The 19,124-nt window shown below is 29.6% G+C and overlaps 2 protein-coding genes across 2 annotated transcripts; one reads left to right on the forward strand and one right to left on the reverse strand.

Annotated features, from left to right (window-relative positions):
• The first annotated feature begins 121 nt into the window (after positions 1-121).
• LOC107027793 (ribosomal RNA small subunit methyltransferase NEP1-like) lies at positions 122-12,661 on the forward strand. Its single transcript, XM_015228859.2, has 6 exons — positions 122-175; positions 747-767; positions 11,636-11,819; positions 11,907-11,989; positions 12,069-12,126; positions 12,318-12,661. The coding sequence occupies exons 1-6, from the start codon at positions 122-124 to the stop codon at positions 12,395-12,397; spliced, it is 480 nt and encodes a 159-aa protein (XP_015084345.1). The 3' UTR covers positions 12,398-12,661.
• A 221-nt stretch (positions 12,662-12,882) lies between these two features.
• Positions 12,883-18,714, reverse strand: LOC107027991 (MLO-like protein 9). Its single transcript, XM_015229042.2, has 15 exons — positions 18,346-18,714; positions 17,956-18,013; positions 17,602-17,861; positions 17,017-17,133; positions 16,848-16,905; positions 15,613-15,698; positions 15,110-15,184; positions 14,921-15,009; positions 14,748-14,797; positions 14,604-14,644; positions 14,347-14,520; positions 14,038-14,073; positions 13,884-13,951; positions 13,738-13,798; positions 12,883-13,505 (listed from the first exon to the last, which is right to left on the reverse strand). The coding sequence occupies exons 1-15, from the start codon at positions 18,472-18,474 to the stop codon at positions 13,209-13,211; spliced, it is 1,599 nt and encodes a 532-aa protein (XP_015084528.1). The 5' UTR covers positions 18,475-18,714; the 3' UTR covers positions 12,883-13,208.
• Positions 18,715-19,124: the final 410 nt, after the last annotated feature.

Raw genomic sequence — 19,124 nt, forward strand, 5'->3', positions numbered from 1 at the left:
CAATATTTAGTATTTGGCATGTGTATCTATTTAATTTGATGATACTAATTGTTTATATATATATATAAAATCTAGAATTGTTGATGTGGCAGCCTTGAATGGCCAGCATCATTTCCATCAAATGACCCGGCCTCCCCTGGCTCTTCCACCGTCCGGGCTCCCTTTCCTCCCTATGGTATGCTTCCCCGGCGCAGGCCTTTTGCAATTATCTATATTATCTTTTTAATTAAAACAAAATCTAATTTTTTTCTAAAATAAAAATTTTAACGAATTAAAATATCACACTAAATAGGAGTAATTAATTACTCAGCAGCAGCCCGAAACGTCTTTGTCCATTTTTAAAAATGTTATCTCATTTTTTAATCATTAAATAAATATAATATTCATAAATTAATGAAAAAATTAATCTTATCAATGATGTTACCGTTACAATCTTTAATAATCCATATTTATTGGCCATTACAATTTTTTCATACTAATTCATCATATATTCATCATATTTATATGAAAGAATAAAATATTTCTAACGGAGTTATAAATCATTCATATTCTATAGCTGTATACATCCATAGATACAAAACGGATTAAAGTCTAAAGATATATATTTTTGTTGTTTTCTTTTTAAATTCCGATAATATCTTTCTTTTTCTTTTTTCATTTGTAGTGACGATGCTACTAACTTTTTTAAGATTGATAGGTAATTTGTTTCATTTGTAATGAGTTTTTTTTTTCTTTGTATTTTGCAGGAAATTTTAAATGGAGCACAGGTATGTATTTAACTGTTTTCTGTTCTTTCTTTTTTTGTAATAATTTTTTTTCTACATTTTAGTGAAGATTACTAGATACTTAATTTTATTGATGATGTGAGTTTATTTGTTTTGTATTTGTAATATTTTAGATTTATTTATTACATTATAATATTATTTTGATTAAGACTTAACTTTTCAAGACTAAGAAGAGTTAGTCATAATTGGGTGAAGTTGTAGGATTAACAAAAAAACTGATTAAGTCTCCATCATACTTATTGATACTGAAGATGCGCAACTCCAATTTCTAAAAAATTGTATATGACATAAATTTAGAAATGAAATTATAGAATCGTATAGATAAATTATTACCTACATAGCAATAAATAATTGACTATAAAAATATGAAGTCTTGTACATAATGTGTATAAGCAAGAAGCTAAAATACAAAAAACAGTCTTTTTATGAATTCTAATCTATTCAGTTATCTTAATATAACATATAAAATCTTGATCACTTTCTCTCACATCTCCACCGTATAACAAAACTGAATCTCATACATTTAACTAATGTGATACTACAATTAAATAATAATTTATTACCAAATTTATTTATAATAATGAAGCTAGAAATAGAAAAAAAAAAATCACTCTCTTTGGTCAAGAAATACAATTTTCTTTTTTCTTCGTTTTAAGGGTTTTCTCTAAATTTTTTCTTATTTATATGATATATTAAAAATAGTAAAAAAAATAAATATCTTTTAACACTCTTAATTATATTAAATATACAATGTTAGAAACTAAAGAGTCAATACTTCAAATTTCTTGAAAGTAAAATTCAATGGGTCTTTATTTTCATTATTCCCACAAGTTTAATTATCATAGCCCCTAAAATAATTAATAGTCACATTCATGACATTATCTGTTATTTTATATTGTAGTCCAATTATAAATAAATTAATGATCACATTATCTTTTTAAGTTTTATGTTTTCTGTGCTATTATATTTATAATATTTGATTTGAAAAACATAAGATGAAGGCTATTGAGTGGTAATCTGTTGTGGGAGCGGATATCGATAAGAGTTCGAAAGATTGCACAGTGATTTCATGTTTTCTTACTGATTACAGTAGTAAAAATGATGTTGCATTATTTATTTTCTCGTATATTCTCTAAATAATTTCTTTCAAGTTTATAATTTCTTTTGATTCAAAATAGTTACTTATGTTTTTGTTAGAAGCCGTAAATAAATCGATAGATAAACAAATAGACAGATAAATATATAGATAAAAATTGTAATATTTAATTTTTTAAAAATATATATTTTACTATCTTTTAAGACCAAGCGAAGCGCAGACAAGTTTATGGGGAAAATATAATATCAAAATAATAAAATTATAATTGAAATAAATACTACTACAATAATATTCTCAAGTAATATATATGTATATATAAATATAATACTTGGGTCATGCTAGACACTGTCCTAAGAAACTATTTCAGCAGTGTAAAATATTTTCCCATGATTAAATAAGCCTTTAAATTAATTAAAAAAAAACACAAAGAATCAACAAAATATAAATGTTATAAAATAAAGCAAGTTTAAAATTGACTACATCTTATTCTTCACTTGGTTGTTCCTCCTCAAAACTCTATCAACTACTATATATAGAGGAGCATAGGCAGTAGAGGAGAACATATTACACAATATAGTTTGGTGGTAAAGGGAGAATTACTTGAAGATAAAGGAGTTAAACTTTGGGGACAAAGTAGATTAATACTTGGAGATAAAGTTTATGACATAAACACATTAATCATCAACTTAATGACATAAGTGCTTATCTCACAAATTAATAGAATCCAAAATATGTCTTAAATTATTTTAAAAAATATCCGGTATATTTATAAACCTATTAAGCAAAATCTATATCTATACATATTAAATTTTAGTGTAAGTTATTTAAATTTATCTTGTGGTTTCTTTTGAGCTTGTAAATATGTTTTTTTATTTGTTTATTTTCTATTTAAAAGTAAAAACATTGAATAGAGGAAAAGAAAAAGAATATGACCTTAGTCCTAAGGAAATTTCTTATGATACTAGATGTGTGAGTCCGTGTTAGCACGGTCTCGACATATATTAATTATATTTTATTGATTTATGTGGTACGAAAGAAATTTAGAGAGTCACTTAATTTTTTAATATATAATTTTTTTTTAAAAAATAATGTATAAAATTTACGTAGTTTTTAAATAATATGTTATTTTGGTTTTCAAATTTTATGTCCCACGAATAAAATTTGAATTGTCTTAATTATAGTACTTTTTAATTTTTTAAATGTAATGACATATGTTTTTTTACTAATAATATTAGTGATCTAATATTAACATTAAAAATATAAAAGTGATTTACAAATAATAGAGAAATAAAATAATTAAACGTATACCAAATATATTTACATAATACAAAAATATTTCTTTTTAATTAACATTTAACTAAATAAATGATGTCACGATGAAATATTATTAATACATAAATAAAAACAAGAGAACATTGAACTGGGTCCACAAAAAGGCTAAAATAAGTAAATTGACTGATATAAAAAGAGGAATAAATAAGTGATATTGCTTGTGTCTGAACTTGGTACCATGAGCATTTAATGTCAAGCTACAACCACTAAGTCAAGCAGCTGAAGATAAGGAAGAACACACAACTGAAGCACACATGTTGACGACCAACCGTGAGCTCAAGCCTCTTCAACATATTAGTTAAGCAATATCAAATCCAACTTAGATATTGATAGAGTGATTTTGATTTATTTAATTCATAAAATTGAGGTAATGATTCCAAATTTGCGTAGGATCTTTCATCCTCTACACTATTTAATAGTGTATTTCAAAGATATATGCGTGTTCACGTAAAATCATAAACATTACATCATTATAAATAATAATTTGTATAGTTGGACACTTATACATCTTTAAAATACACTATTAAATAGTACAGTGTGTAATAGGTCCTGCCAAAAGTTTGAGATTGTTACTGTTGTCAATCTGCGTTTAAAAACAAAACTACTGATTCTGATAAAACTTTGAAGAAACACAAAGTAACCAAAGTTTACTGAATCAGTACAAGAGATGAACAAATTAATTAAGAACAACTAAATCTGTAACGTACCAGAATCTGAAAAAATTTGAACAGAAAATGATCAAGTCCACTGAACTCACAGTGTCTCCTTAAGGAAATTATTCCCCTCTAGTATTCGAGGTTTGATTTGGAATATGACCTCCCAGGGTATAGATACCAAAAACTACGGTGTCAGCGAACCACTCAACAACAGTAAAATACACGAAATGATTGTTGTGCAAAAGAAGAAGAAGAAATCACAAAAATTCGTAAGGAAAAAAGCGAATGGTATTTATAGGCAAGAGGAACAGGTTCCGAAAGGTTGCAACCATTTCAGAATCCACACGACCATTAGTGAAAGTTTGCAACCTTTCAAATGGTACTGACTGTTCTTGAAAGTTGCAACCTTTCAAAACAGTCATTTTCAAAACAACGGAAAATTTAAATAAAACGGGAAAGTTTTTAAATTAAACGGGTCACGCGCGAATCCGAGTCGGGTCAGGTTAATCAACTAAAAAGTTGAAACGTTTCGGTTAATTTCAACTAAATAACTGAAAGTGTTTCTGTTATCAACTAATTAATTGAAAATATTTTGGCCATTTATTTAATTAAATAATTAAATAATTAAAATAAACTTTGTCCAGAAAATAATCTCTCGATCGATCATTTTCCAAAGCCAAAGTCAAAGCCGAGCTGAGCGACGGCGGCGGCGAGGGGGTCCCTTTTTACAATCCTTTTAACAATTAATAAAGGTATTTCTATATTTAAACTTTCCTTTTTTCTTTCCATCACTGATGAAGGACAAATGTCTTTTTATTAAAGCATACGAGGACTTTTCAAGTTTCTTACTCTTCAAGTTCTCAACTTTTCAAGTTCCTCTCTCCCAAATTACCCATCAGTTCTTGTTACATACCCAACAGTTACAACAATCTCGATCATGATAATGTGACACTTAATATATATTATTTCTTTTATTTTAATTTTTGTAATACAAATATAATTTGAAGTCAACCAAATTTTCATATATTTTTAGAAATGTCTTTTAAATGGTAATTGTTATAATTAATGGTATCTTTTATCGACTTTTCACATAATATAAGTTATTCCTTTTTCCTTTTATCCCAACTTATATAATATAAATGAAATTTCGAGAGCCATTCAATTTTTATATGTTTTTTTTTATATCAGTTGTTATTATTATGAATTATAATGTAAAAATTTATGTTGCTTCATCTGTCTAATTTACTTGACAAAGATAAAATTTTGAGGTTCAATCAATTTCTTTTTGATATTTTGAATAAAAATAAAGAGAAATATTAAAAGTGATCTGTTTTTAGCCATAAAAAAAGTGAAATAATATATTAATATTTCTACAAGTTTTAGTAGAACTTTTTTGAAATTCAATTAGCAAAATATTTTTATTTCAAGCTTGGGAAAAAAACTATGTAAATTCTTCGAAAATATATTATACTATCCATGAAAAGAAATAATGAAGATCTAAACTATTTTTCCTTGAAATTGAAGAAAAATGATGATATTATATATATATATATATATATATATATATATTAAAACAAGAAAAATCATCATCTCAATTAACAATTCAATAAAATAAAAGGGAAACCTATGAATTGGATATGGCTTAAGCTAACGTGTGATAAAATATAAAAGAAAAATTGAAGTACAAAAAGCCTAAGGTGAGGGTGGGGTGAATCTTCTAAGAAAAAACTGAGTTCGACATAAAAAGAAAGTATATTCCCTCACAAAATTATTGAGGAATTACCATAAGTTCAATGAATTATTATGAATTTATTCCTTTTTCAAATAACTTAGAGCATGTTTTGTGTTGGGAGATCAAATTGTTTTCTTCTTTTTTTGAGAAAAATACTTATTTTAGAAATTAAGTTTGACAAGTCTTTAAAATTACTTTTAAATGTAATTATAAGAAATTTTTTGTGTTGGTAATTTCTTTATTAATTAATTAGCATATCTCATATGTTTGATTAAGTTCTATTCAAGAATTTTATTTTATATTTCATAGAATATATTTTATTTTATATTTATATATTATCTTAGTTTTTATTTTACTCTATTAGATTTAAATATAATAAAATATTTTTATGAATTTAAAAAGACTTTATTTATTTTTGTTGTGAATTTTTGTATATAGAGATTTAAGTGGAATGATTTTTAAATATAAAATATTATTAATATTAAAAATACGTAAAACTTATAATTTGACTCTCGAATTCATTTTGTTTAAAAAATCTTTTCAAAAGTGAATTTTACAGCAGTATTGACTAGAATTTTAAAAAAAGAAAATGATGTAGTCGATTTAATTGGCAGTGACACAATGCTTTGTTGGCAATTTGTCCACCCACGTTCTCTACCTTAAACAAGTTTTAGGTGAATAATATATTCTTTAATGTTAAATTATGCTTACAAACTCTTCTTTTTCTTACGTCGTAATCGAAGAAGGCTTCATGTTTCATTTTAAAATAAAGTGATTCTAAAATTTCAAATCTATATATTTGTTTTTATAAACATAAATGGTAAGACGTTGAAAATTTTTTTTAATGAAAGATATTAAGACCTTTTTTTGATTTTGATCTCTAGAATACATAAAGGTGAAATAAAAAATAAATCGATATCTTTAAGTGATATAATACTTTCAATTTTAATCGTAAAAAAATAGAAAATCCATTCAAATTGTTTAATAAGGAAAAAATTATATTTTTTATTTTAGTTGTGGGCAGTGTCTTTGAACATATGATGTTTGACTATTTAAATTATCCAATAAAATTGACTATTTAATTTATCCAATTGACTATTTGCTTTATCCAATAAAATGTTTGTTGAATTCTTTTTTTAAAAGGTTGGCGTGTTACAATGAATCCAAGCTGCCGCGTCACGTGATACAAGTGCTATATGATAGATTCGACTCAAAAAGTATTGAGGGGAATTAATTATGAGGTTATTGTATACTACAAAAAAATAATGTTATAAATTTAATTTTAACAAAGTTTGTGATTAAAGACCACTTATACTAAAGTCCAAATTAAAAATGGTTGAAATCATATAAAATTTTCTTTTACTGAATTCAAATGGTATATACAAGTAAAAACATATCACTACAATGTTCTTCAACCCAAATTTCAATATGAAAATCGATCCAAAATCTCACCAATAGCCTATTTGGTCAACATGAAAAATGCTTGTTTTAAATTGTTTTCAAAATAAGTACTTTTGATAAAATTAAGAAAATATATTTTTTGTTTAATCACAACCGTAAAGGTGGAGCTAGAAGTTTGGGTACTGATTTGATCAAACTCAGTAACTTTTGCTCAAACAATATATTTATATTTCAAATATTATTAAATTTGCATCATTTATAAATATTACGTAAAAAACTCACTTATTAACACTTGAAATTATAATTACGAAATTCAAAATCATAAAATTAAAACTCTTACTTTGCTTTTTAAAAGCAATTAGTGTTTGATCAAATTTAAAAGTATTTATTAGTATGTTTGGGAAAAAAAAAAGCTCTTAGCCAAAAATTAGCCTTTGCAAATTAGCTTGTGCTACTCATTAACAGCACTTATCTTTCCCATTTTTTTTTATCAAAAGTCATATTTATCAAGGAAAAATTTTTTTGATCAGAAAATTTGATTAAAATAAAATTGGGAAACTTACATAAATATACAATAATATCAAAATATTTACCATTTATTGCAATAAAATTTCTTTTTTACTTGATCTCTTTTAATTCATTTATAATACAAGTTTAATTCATATTACAAAGAACAATTTTTTATTCATATATAATACACATTTTAATGATAAATAATTCATTTATCACACATTTTAATTCACTTATAATACAATGTGTCAAATTTTTATCAAACAAACATAATATATTTAAAAAATAATTATAATTCATATATAATTCATATATATTGCATACATAATTCACTTTTAATACATATGACATATTTAACATAGGATTGCTATAAATGGTAATAAATAAAAAGTATTGTTAAAATCAGTAATTATTTATTAAAATTTATCAATTTATGTAATTTTTCCAATAAAATTTTTGATGTGTAATTTTACTTTTTAAAAATATTTTTACCCTTTTATCTTAATACCTTTTATTAAAAAAATAGAAAAAAGATCGATTTATTTTAAAATAAAAAATATATTATAATTTTTAAAATTTTCTGATCAAATTCTGACTAAATTTTCTGATCTAATTCTGGCTAAATTTTCTGACTGTTTAGCACTTCTCATTTATTAATTAAAATAACACTTTTAATCTCTCGAAACTTAGCCAAACAAACTGTTCGCATTAATATTTCCAAAACTTTTGAAACAACACAAAATAAAAGATGAAGTAATACATGACGACAATAATGACCAAATGTCCACTTTATTATTTAATGAAAAATGATTTATTTTGTTTGTTAGCAATTTTAATACAAATTGTTAGGTACCTTCAAATAAAAAACAATGAAGTAAGAAATATAATATATACTCTGTCATTTTTCTTGATCTCTTCAAGTCTAGACTAGAAAATACATAAATAAATAAATAAACGCAATGCAGCATGTAGAGTCCACAAATTGTAAGTATTATAATTAAATATCTAAATTTAGTTTTTTATATACACAGAAGCTATAATATTGAGATTCATGTGATGAAAAAAAAAATTATATGAAATTTAAACACCATAATTAGTAAGAATATAAATATAAATTTATGTTTGTGATATACAATTTTTTTTCAAGATCGACAATAATATATAATATTTTATTATAATATTCATATTGATTACATATAATTTTAAACTTTAAACAAAAAAATTTAACGCAAAAATGATTAATATTGGACCCCAACTATAAAGAAAAAAAAATTAAAAAAATATCTACAAGTAACGGATAAAAGTCAACATATAATATTGTAATGCATTATTAAATATACATTTATAGTAAAACAAGTTTTTCTCTTTTCTTTGTTCTACGTAATTATTTTAAGATCTTTTTGTCGTTACTCAAACTCGTGGTGGGCCCCACTACACGTGTGTTTTAAAAAAATTAAACTTTAAATTAAAGAGTAGTTTAGTTATCTAAACACTTTTTTACTTTATAGGAGTAGTTAAATTCTTTAAATTTTAAGTATGCAGCAAATATAGTTTGTTTATAAATATTTCTCGATTCATTTTGAAGAGTTAATTGCATTGCTATTTTATTGAGTGTATTTTAAATTGTATTCACCTAACGTTGAAGAAATATATAGATCATGTGTATTAGATGACATTATTAATTTAATTTTTGAGTGGTTTGAATTACTTTACGATAGAATTTTTTTTTAAAGGTGTTACATAGCGGAGTTAAAATTTTCAATAAGGGGGTTCATAATCTATAGAAATGGATAGTCAAAGGGGATTCGACATCTACTATATATACATATAAATTATTTTAATTATATATAAATAATATAATTTTTCGTTGAAGAAGATTCGGATGAACCCCTTGATGCATATGTAGCTCCGCCCCTGGTGTTACTCCTTTCATAAACCAAATCTATGCTATGATAAAATTGGACGAAATAATATGAGGAACACTAGTACTTCAAGGGGATCATCTCTCCTGGTGGATTTGGAGGGTACAATAAAAAAGATCAAACATAGTATAATAATAATAATAATAATAAACATAAAATAAATCAAATATTATTATATAAAAATACAATAATTAATGATTTAAAATATGAAGAAAATCATATAATTACTTTTTTTTATTCTAAAAAAGTTCATCCATGCTATCTAAATTGGACAAAGGTTGTAATCTATATTATCTTAAAATTACTCAAATAGTATTATAACGTAATTAACTTAAATATCTAAAACCTTTTACAAAATGTAATTGAAATCTCAAAATTTCATATATATCACGTAAGATCAGAACGAAAAAAGTAATGTATATTATTTTAAAATTACGTAAAAAATACTATATATCATAATAACTAACAACCTAAAAATCTAAAAACTAATAAGAAATTTGGCTAACCCTTAAAATTGGAGTAAGACATTACTTAAAAAAATTAAAAGCTTAAAATATCTTTTCAAAAACACATGAAATATTTATTTAATTAATTTTAAAATTTTTTGGGCCACATAAATTTGATCAAAATGTGAAAATTATATAAAACATACTATGATAATAATTAAAAACTTAAAATACATAATAATTGACTCAATTTTTTATCTGTTTCACATACATTAAAACAAAAAAAGTAAATGAGCCATTTGTTTACAAGTAGGGGTATATACCCTTTTCATCATATATACCGTTAGAGGAAAAGGGTATATATGAGCCATTTGTTTACAAGTAGGGGTATATATGAGCCACTTTCATAACAAGGGGTATATCAGCTCTAAATGACAAAGTTGAGGGGTATATTAGACCTTTTTCCCTAATATGTTTGTAGTTCGAAAAATGACTTTTTTAGTTAAGTTGAAAAATAATTATGCCCCTATTTCAATATTTGTTTGTGTCTTTTCAATTTGACATGGAATCTGAGAAACTGATACTTTGAGGAAAGTTAGAAACTTTAAATTAAATGAATGGGTTAATACAGAAGGCAAGACAAACAAATCGGAAGAAAGTGAGTATGAAAACAACCACGGAACTGGAATTACTTGTGGATCTTTTTTTTATTTTTCATAATTGCTAATGCTGCTATAGCATATGTATTGGTGATTTTGTATAATTGACAATCTTTTTGCTTCACTGAAGTACTTGTGACAAGAATGGTACGTGGAGAAGAGAAAAAAGAAAGGATAGAATTATGATAAAGAAGAAGAAATTGAGGTACCTTTGGAAGAGGAGAAATCAAAAAAAAGAGTGAACTCCAGTCCTAAAATATTCCTATAGTATGAACAGAATGGTGTTCCTGTAGACTCCAGATTTAAGTGTTTGTCGTTTGTGGGCCACATATCAATGGTAACCAGCAAGAAGTTGATGATTCAAACTTCTGTCAACTTTTTCTGAAGATGGATGGTGGAATGTCCTAGTCAGGTATTGAGTCTTGCTAGTGAAAGTGGCCATGAAATCACCAAGTAGTCATTTTAATAGCTCTTTGACAATATATTGACATGTATTTATTAGTGATTATTCATTTATTTCTCTAGCCCAATCATCATGTTCATATGCCTATAGGAAAAATCTTGCTTATTCACTCCATAGTCCTCTTATTCAATTCTACAATACACTTTGATAAATCAAAGCAATATCTAATATATGTCGTCCTAGTTGTTTTGTCCCAACAGATAAAACGAAAATTCTACTGAAAGTCTAGAGAACATAACAAAATTAGGACTATGGATAAGTGGGCTAAGCATGTTTTTTTGCTTAATTACCCTACCGACACTAAGTTTTAAGTTTCATTTAGATGCCTTCTCAACCCACCACCTCTGGTTTTGCGCAACTCAGGCTCACCCTCTATGCTGCATTGCTTCATTTATACATTTGACGATATCAACCGCGGCATGATGCCTCTACGTCAGCTTCTTTATTTCTCTCCTCAATACCTTACATGAGAAGATGCAGATATGGATTGATTAAGCTGTGGTTTCTCAGAGTTAATTCTTTAGAGCGAGTTCATCAAATTGATCTTGCTTCTATTCTACTTCTTTCTGGTTCAGATTCTGAGTGTGTATTGGAACTGGAAATGCATAGATGGAATTGCAGTGCTGAGCTTAGCTTCAGAAAACAGCAATATCATGCTTTTATTCCTACTTCCGATCTGTGATTTGTCTAATATTTCTGTTTTCTGATGTTCCTTCAATTTCAGTGAGCATAACTGCTGTTGGTAAGCGAGAGAAACTGTTGCGTGTTATAAAAAACACTGTTACACAGTACCTACCCCTCGACTGTCGGAAGATAGGTGAATAGTTTTTCTGTTTTAGTCCCTTCCTTCTCTAATGAAATGTTCTTGACAATTGACTAATACCCCACTTCGCTTATGCATCAGGCTACTCTCATTGTTCTGAGAAGCTGGTGGATATTCAGGACTATGTTAATGGCGTCAACAATGACACGAACCTTGTCTTTGTGGTATGGTCTAGTGTAATTTTCTATAGACAATTACGTATTAGTGTGAAGTTATAGTTTACTTGATATTTGACATATGCAGGTTGGGGCTATGGCCCATGGCAAAATTGATAAAGATTATGTCGAAGATTATTTATCAAGTAAGCTAATTCTTCCAATTAGAATTTGGTATACTGATAAGTTTGATGAGTTATTGGTGCTATGCATGTATATTCTATGTAAATGCTCAACTAGGTCCATGCTGTTTTCACTACATGAAAAATCGTCTTGGCAAATTATTGCATTATTTCTGCAGCTGAACCTTGTCTAATCATCTTACTGTATCTTGCAGTTTCAGATTATCCATTGAGTTCTGCATACTGCATATCAATGATCACGAATGCCATGGAGCGCAAATGGAAGATTTTGTAGATTGACCTTACTCCCAAGACATACTTTCTAGAGTGTTGTCCTAGCTAGTTTTCTTTCTATAGGCCTTTTTGGGTTGTTAAGTTTGTGTAAAATATTGAAAAAGTGCAAATGACCCTCACATTTTGGAGTGCCCTTTTTGCTCGTTTACGATCAATTTGAAACATTTTGCGCTTGCAACAGGCTTATTGATCGTATAAAGTGAAATTTGAGTTTCAAAATTTTGATTATCGGAATCTCCCTGAGTGCAGAGGCCAACATTGACTATTATGAAGTCTACTCTTATATGAATTATCAACAATGTTGGTTCTGCTTTTTTTTTTTTTTCAAATTCACAAGCTCTCTCTACTTAGAATAGAAAGCTGCCATTGGACTGTCTATTGTTTCATCAAATTATTGCCACAGAAAAATTTAACTATATAACCCTAGTTTTATAGTTGAGAGAATTAGTTGTAGATCAATTTGATTTTGCAGTTGGTGGAATTAGGTAAGTAAGTACACTGAGACCTTATTGCTGGTAAAACAGTGAGGACATGAAAATGTGTATGCCTAGGCACTTTTTTAAGTGTAACATGGTTTTTATAGCCTTCATTACACAAGCATACATAATAGTACAAATGGAGTTTACAAAATTGAACATCAATCTGGAATTTGGAACAATGAGCTAGTTTTTCTGCAACAGTGTGCAGAGAAACTGGATGACACAGCCAATCTCCAGCACAGGTTCTAGCATTTCAACATCAATGTATGTATGTATGTACTCTTCATTTTTTCCTTTCTGTGAGACATGAGTTATCTCTGCTTGTTGTGTCATTCAAAGACCTGTAAGTAGGTCAGGGTTCGAGGGAGGCTTTTCCTCTGGAATGTCAACGCTAGCAACAATGTTGGCTGTCTGATTAGAGGACAACGGCTCTACTTGAGACAATTTTCTTCTTGATCCGAGACCACCTTTTGTAGGGGAGGTTTCAGGTGATTCCCCTGGACTCCCTAATTTTCGTGTTTCGATTTGTCCTGGCTTTGTAGGTCTCTTCTTTTTTGCATTCTTATGCCAATTCATTAGTGCCTTGGAAGTTTGATCATCAAATATTGATCTCTTCATGGTTGATCCCATCTAGAATGTCGAAATGAATGAAAACAAATCAGTTGAACATGTAGTCATTGTACCTCTAGCATGGGATGTATCTACTCATTGAACATCCAAACCATTCATTAGCTTCCATGATGTCAAATCACGAGTTAATTTCATGTATGATCACAGAGAGTTATCTAGTAGTAGAAAATCCATGAAACTAGTTTTGTTAGCTAATCATAATCAATCTGCAACATAAGGGAAAAAGAGTTACCTGGGTAACAAGTGCATACAGTGGCAGTGTAATGTAGCTGCATAAAATCTGAACACCTAACCTGACAAAGCATCCTATTCATCAGATAAATTGAGAGTATGGTTATCACACTTGAACACACTGAAGATAAGTATTTGTTCAATTACCCGATAGCAACTCTCAACAAGGAGAGGTAAAAGTTATCGTGAAAACAGGAATGAAGACCGAATTCATACTGCAGAACATGACATGTCATCATGTTAAACAGAGTACTAGTAGATATGAAGGAATTGAAAAGAATAATTGAGAAAGTTTACTTACTGTTATCCAAAGGAAATAAGTGATCTCGAAAGCATTCTGCATCACATAAAGGTAACGATTTTAGGCTTAATATTTGCTTCCGAGTTCAAACAAGTTCCATATCGATTGTCTCCTCTATGCCTTCCAACACATCCCACCCCCACCCTCCATATATAAATGTTTCTGGGATAATATTTTTTTGCTTACTAACCAAACACTTATTTTCGCATAAAACATACATACCCTGCAACTCATTATTATTTTTCTAATATGAACATACAGGGGACGTGTGTGAGAGCCTAAGAGGCGGAGAAAGCAAGAAATGAGTACCTGAAAGAGGGTGAGATGGACAAGATGAAGAATTAAGGTGGGCTTGCCAAACCAAAAATTTCTATCTGAAATTTGAACGAGAGGTATGCCTTGGACTACAGCATGTCTTTCTTGAATTTCAAGAGCCATCTGAGCTATAATTGCTTGAAGTTTTGTGCCGACTGCTAAGATTATCTTTAACCAATCCAGTGGTTAGTCCTTTCTTCAAAACTTTAACGGAATGAATGAAATGGAAATCAAGTAAATGAAATTCTTACAACTAGAGGCATTATGGACAGCCAAAACATAGCTTGCCATCCTGAAAGGACAGTATTTGTATTGGTAGTTAGAGCTAGTCTTTTTTTTTTTACAATTAGAGATAATATGTCTTAAAAAGAAACAATCAAGGTCGTTAACAATACCGTGGACATTCAACAGAAGGTAAACAACTGCAGAAAACCATAGCAATGAACTGCAAATGTATAACAACGACGATGATAAATAATTAGATACCTCTAGCTAGTAAAATGTAGCACATGATCAAAACCTGAGAAGATTGAATAGTTTGTTTCAGTTTTAGTCGAAAGATACGTACTTGATTCCCACAATAACCTTGAAATCATCTTCCAAGGATCTTTTTATGTACTTCTGAAAATTAAACTTACTTCCAGGTGCTAAATGGACCTGCAATAAGAGGAAAACCATAAACAAAAAGAAGTAAATATCTTTTTCTGTCCTACAAGAGACATAATTTTATTTGAAGCCTTCAATTTGTGAACCTCACCGAGATGAAACCGTGGCGCATGGTCAAGTAGTCAGCTTTCCTAACTGACCTGAAAAATTGCCTAAAAAAGCACACCTGGATATTTTGGGGAACTAGTTAGAAAAGAAGAAACAAAAATGGTTGTAATACAACATTTCACTTGTTACATTCCATGTTATATTACTATATTACCAACTAATTCCCCCCTAATTTCCGGGGTCTATCGGACACAACCTCTCTAGTCTTTACCCCACAAAAGTAGGGTCAAATTTTCCTTAGGAGATGGTAATCTTTCAACTGGAACACACAAATGTGATTTTCGTGCTTATGGCGAGGATGCCTAGAAGAATGTGAAAATCATATCAAATTTGTTATATAAGAAAACTCACTAAAGCTTTAAATTGAAAAACAACAGGCTCAATATCACAGGCAAACCCATCAAAGTCCCCATTCATCCATTCATCCCAAAATATTTAAAAATATGCAAATAAAAGCAGAAGACAGATGCTTTAATTTTTTCTTACACTGTAGAAAACGACCGGGGTGGTTCCAAAACTTGTATTATCCCTAACAAAAGATGTCTCTTTGGTAAGCCTGAATCTTGAGGCATCTGCGTAGAAATTTCATATAAGAAATATAGATTAAATGCCTCTTGATTTAATGTGAAATATATAAAAACTCGTTTAACTATATGAACTTCATATCGTAAGACAAGAGCCAAAGAGTCACATGGATAGAACCAAACATGCACCTAATAGTTACAAAATTTCAAGATTAAGGACTTTGGCAACCCTCCCCTCGTGATCTAGCTTTGAAGGTTGAGTTAAGCTCAGGTACCGTATTTTTACATGGTATGAGAGCCAGGTCTATCCTCATTTGGACTCATGGTCCACACTCCAGGTGAGCCTGGCATGAAGGAGTGTTAAGAGTACACATTGATTGGGGAATGAACTGATTAACTGAACTTGAGAAATTCTCTCCCCATGATCTAACTTTTGGGTTAAGTTACGTTCAGGTGTCATATCTTTACACTAGTAACTATGACTTCTTCCTCTTCCAGTTAATAACCACGACATTCTCGATGATTATTGGTTTTTCTCTTCATTGCTGGATTGTTACAATTACATCTTCCTCTTCCTCATCCACATCTTCTATGGATCTTTTCACCTCATTCATCCTTATAAGTTGCTCTTTTCAAGGAATGAAGGATCTTCATGAACGTCTTTTACTTTATCTGAACCATATCTCTTCAATTTATTCACAAGGCCTTCACCCTTGAACAATAATCCAAATTTCATTTGAATTCTCTCATTTTTAAAGCTCCAAAATACCTACCCCTTGAGGATTGAAACCTTACCTTCTTGACCTTGTCTACTCATTAGAGAGAATTTTGCAAAACCTCGTTGCAGTGACCACCTTCTTAAACATAGTATCATCCAAATCTTGACGGATGAGAGTGAGGCCCGTTGTTTCTTTTTCCTTTTCTTTGCCAACATATCGGGTTTCTCTAATCCCTGTTCCACTAATTCCCACACAGCCAAAATATCCATCTCATATCGGGTTTCTCAACTCACTGAACGCACACACTTAAATCACATAGATATCCTAAAAGTCACACCAAAGTCCAAACATACTCCTATAGTATTTCAAGATTAGACTTTCCTGACTATAAATTACTTCATAAACTATCTCGTGCCTGCGTAAAATTAGGCCAAAGACAAAGCAAAATGAATTAAATCATGAGGATTTCACATCATACCATTGGATGCTTCATACTCATGCTCAACTTGCCTTTCCCACTCCTTCCACTCACGAATCTGCATATAAGAAATAGAATGATCACTTCTAGCCGCGCAGAAGAACTGTAATTAATCTTGATTGGTTAAACTTTTGTGTTTGTCACACTGAAAATGCTGAAAAAATCTCACCTTTAATCTTCCAAGAAGCATTGTTATGGCACTGTAAATAACGTGGAAGACGGCTAAAAAGAATATGAAAATGTGCAGCTGATGCAAACCATGGATGGATATAAGTGGCACTTGTCCCTGTCAATGTGGTTACTGTTAGCCTATAAATTTTCGAGTAACATTTATTCAACAAGTCTAAACAAAACGAATACAAGTCTAAAACCTTCTTGAACTAAATTAACCAGTATCTCAAGCTTTATAGAAGCAGAAAACGGTGTTCAAACGCCAACTAAGTAAGACTTGTCATACATAATACACAATCAGGTCACCTAAAAGATAGCTATAGGTAACAAACTTTTTTTATTTTGATGACCGTGGTGTCCGGGCTAGCTTTTGCTCACCTTGACTAATTCCACGGGATACCTGCCACTTCCCATCAATAACAAGTACCAAGTAACTCTGTCCACCAAGGCTAAGACAGATGGAAAAAATCACCTAGTGTTTTACAACATGTTAAAGTAAATACTAATGTATATAGACAACAGCTACGCTTCAATCCCAAGTCAAGCTAGGGTCGGTTATATGAATCCTCAAAAAGGTACTCACCGGTCTGCAGGTATCTCCAGGACTATCAGCTGCTAATATCCTATGGTCTGATAGAAGCCTTCGATGAGCTTCTCCAGCCTCAGGTGTCTTATGATGGCCTTGTCCAGGTCCATGATGTCCTCCTCCATATCCCAAACGCGCGTGTTGTTGGGCAGGGCATGGCAACATTGTATCTGCAACCCGTTCAGGTATGCATATTTGCGATATGAAATTTTGTCCAAACGTCAGAAGCAACGATATAAAACCAAGAACCATAAGCTCTACAAACAAAAATTAATCCATTGTCAAGGAAGCAAATCACTAATTGACTAAACCCCCAAATTCAACAATCATTACAAAATCCCTTAAATTTACCAGCCTTAATCTTCTCCAATGCTTCCACCAATGCACTTTTTCGTCTCCTCTCAAATGTCTGTATCCACAACAACGTAACCAATTAATTTTCATCATCTACTGTATATACATAATTATCTTATTTTTCTCGAAACAAATTCAAATGAACCCCTTCCACCCTGGCTAAAGGTCATGGTGCAATTTGAACACGTCGTTTTACAAACTGTGAATTACATGGGGATTTTCCTGGAAATGAACGAAAATTTACAGGAAACTCCAAATCTTCAATAATCCAATTCAAAATTATTGGCTTGATTAATTCAAATTCGCGCCCCTCCTTGCAACATCTCCTAAGACCACAACATTTTCTTCAAAAAATAAATAAAAAATCGTTACATAAATAAAAATTACCTGTCCAACTTTATGAAGAACCTTTTCCAATAAAATGGAAATAAGAACAATAATAGCACAAACCAAAGCCACAGCCCATGTAGGTGTTTGATCTAATTCCCTTGAACCATCACCTCCTCCTCCAGCCATTTTTTCTTCGTATTATTATTACAATTTATTTTATAAAAATTCCGCTATTTACACAACTTTATGAATAGATCTCATAAGAAAAAGCTCTAAAAATTTTGTTAATGGAAGCCAAAAAAATCCAGTTACATTTGTTGAGCCTAGTATCATGGACCGGTTCAGTGAGGGAAAAGAAAAAAAAAAGAAATAACAGAACTGAACCGGGTGAATTTGGGAAATAGACAAATGTGGGGAATATTGTATTGGTAGTTGGAATTGGGAGGATGGTTTAATTGTACATGTTAACCAGAGCATTAATAGGGATTTTGTTAAATTATGAAGCCATAATAATACCAAGTGTCTTAGAAAATTGAAGTTATTTATCGAAGACGATTATTTTCAAAAAATTGTATCATATCGAGTTTGTGATTACTTTATGATGTATAATTAAAATTAGGGAAAAGGATCAAAAATATCCTTAAACTATTTGAAATAGCTCAGATATACCTTTAAACTTTATTTCGGCTAAAAACTACCATTCCCGTTATACTATTGGGTCAAAAGTACCCTTCTTATTAACGGAAGTTGTTAAATGCCACGTGGATGCCATGTGGATGCCACATTGCATGTCAATAGGATTCCAACTGCCACATAAACTAAATAGAAAGGGTCAA

Source organism: Solanum pennellii, chromosome 8 (assembly GCF_001406875.1).
Source record: "Solanum pennellii chromosome 8, SPENNV200".
In the NCBI taxonomy this organism is placed as follows: domain Eukaryota; kingdom Viridiplantae; phylum Streptophyta; class Magnoliopsida; order Solanales; family Solanaceae; genus Solanum; species Solanum pennellii.

What these genes read in the sequence shown, in the direction of transcription:
- LOC107027793 (XM_015228859.2), top strand. Translation starts at nt 122, where the DNA reads ATGACCCGGCCTCCCCTGGCTCTTCCACCGTCCGGGCTCCCTTTCCTC. An exon ending in AAATTTTAAATGGAGCACAG is followed by an intron (nt 768 to 11,635) that starts GTATGTATTTAA and finishes TGCTGAGCTTAG; the next exon opens with CTTCAGAAAACAGCAATATC. An exon ending in TGTCGAAGATTATTTATCAA is followed by an intron (nt 12,127 to 12,317) that starts GTAAGCTAATTC and finishes TGTATCTTGCAG; the next exon opens with TTTCAGATTATCCATTGAGT.
- LOC107027991 (XM_015229042.2), bottom strand. Translation starts at nt 18,474, where the DNA reads ATGGCTGGAGGAGGAGGTGATGGTTCAAGGGAATTAGATCAAACACCT. An exon ending in TTCTTCATAAAGTTGGACAG is followed by an intron (nt 18,014 to 18,345) that starts GTAATTTTTATT and finishes TTGTGGATACAG; the next exon opens with ACATTTGAGAGGAGACGAAA. An exon ending in CTTATTTCCTTTGGATAACA is followed by an intron (nt 13,952 to 14,037) that starts GTAAGTAAACTT and finishes CATGTTCTGCAG; the next exon opens with TATGAATTCGGTCTTCATTC.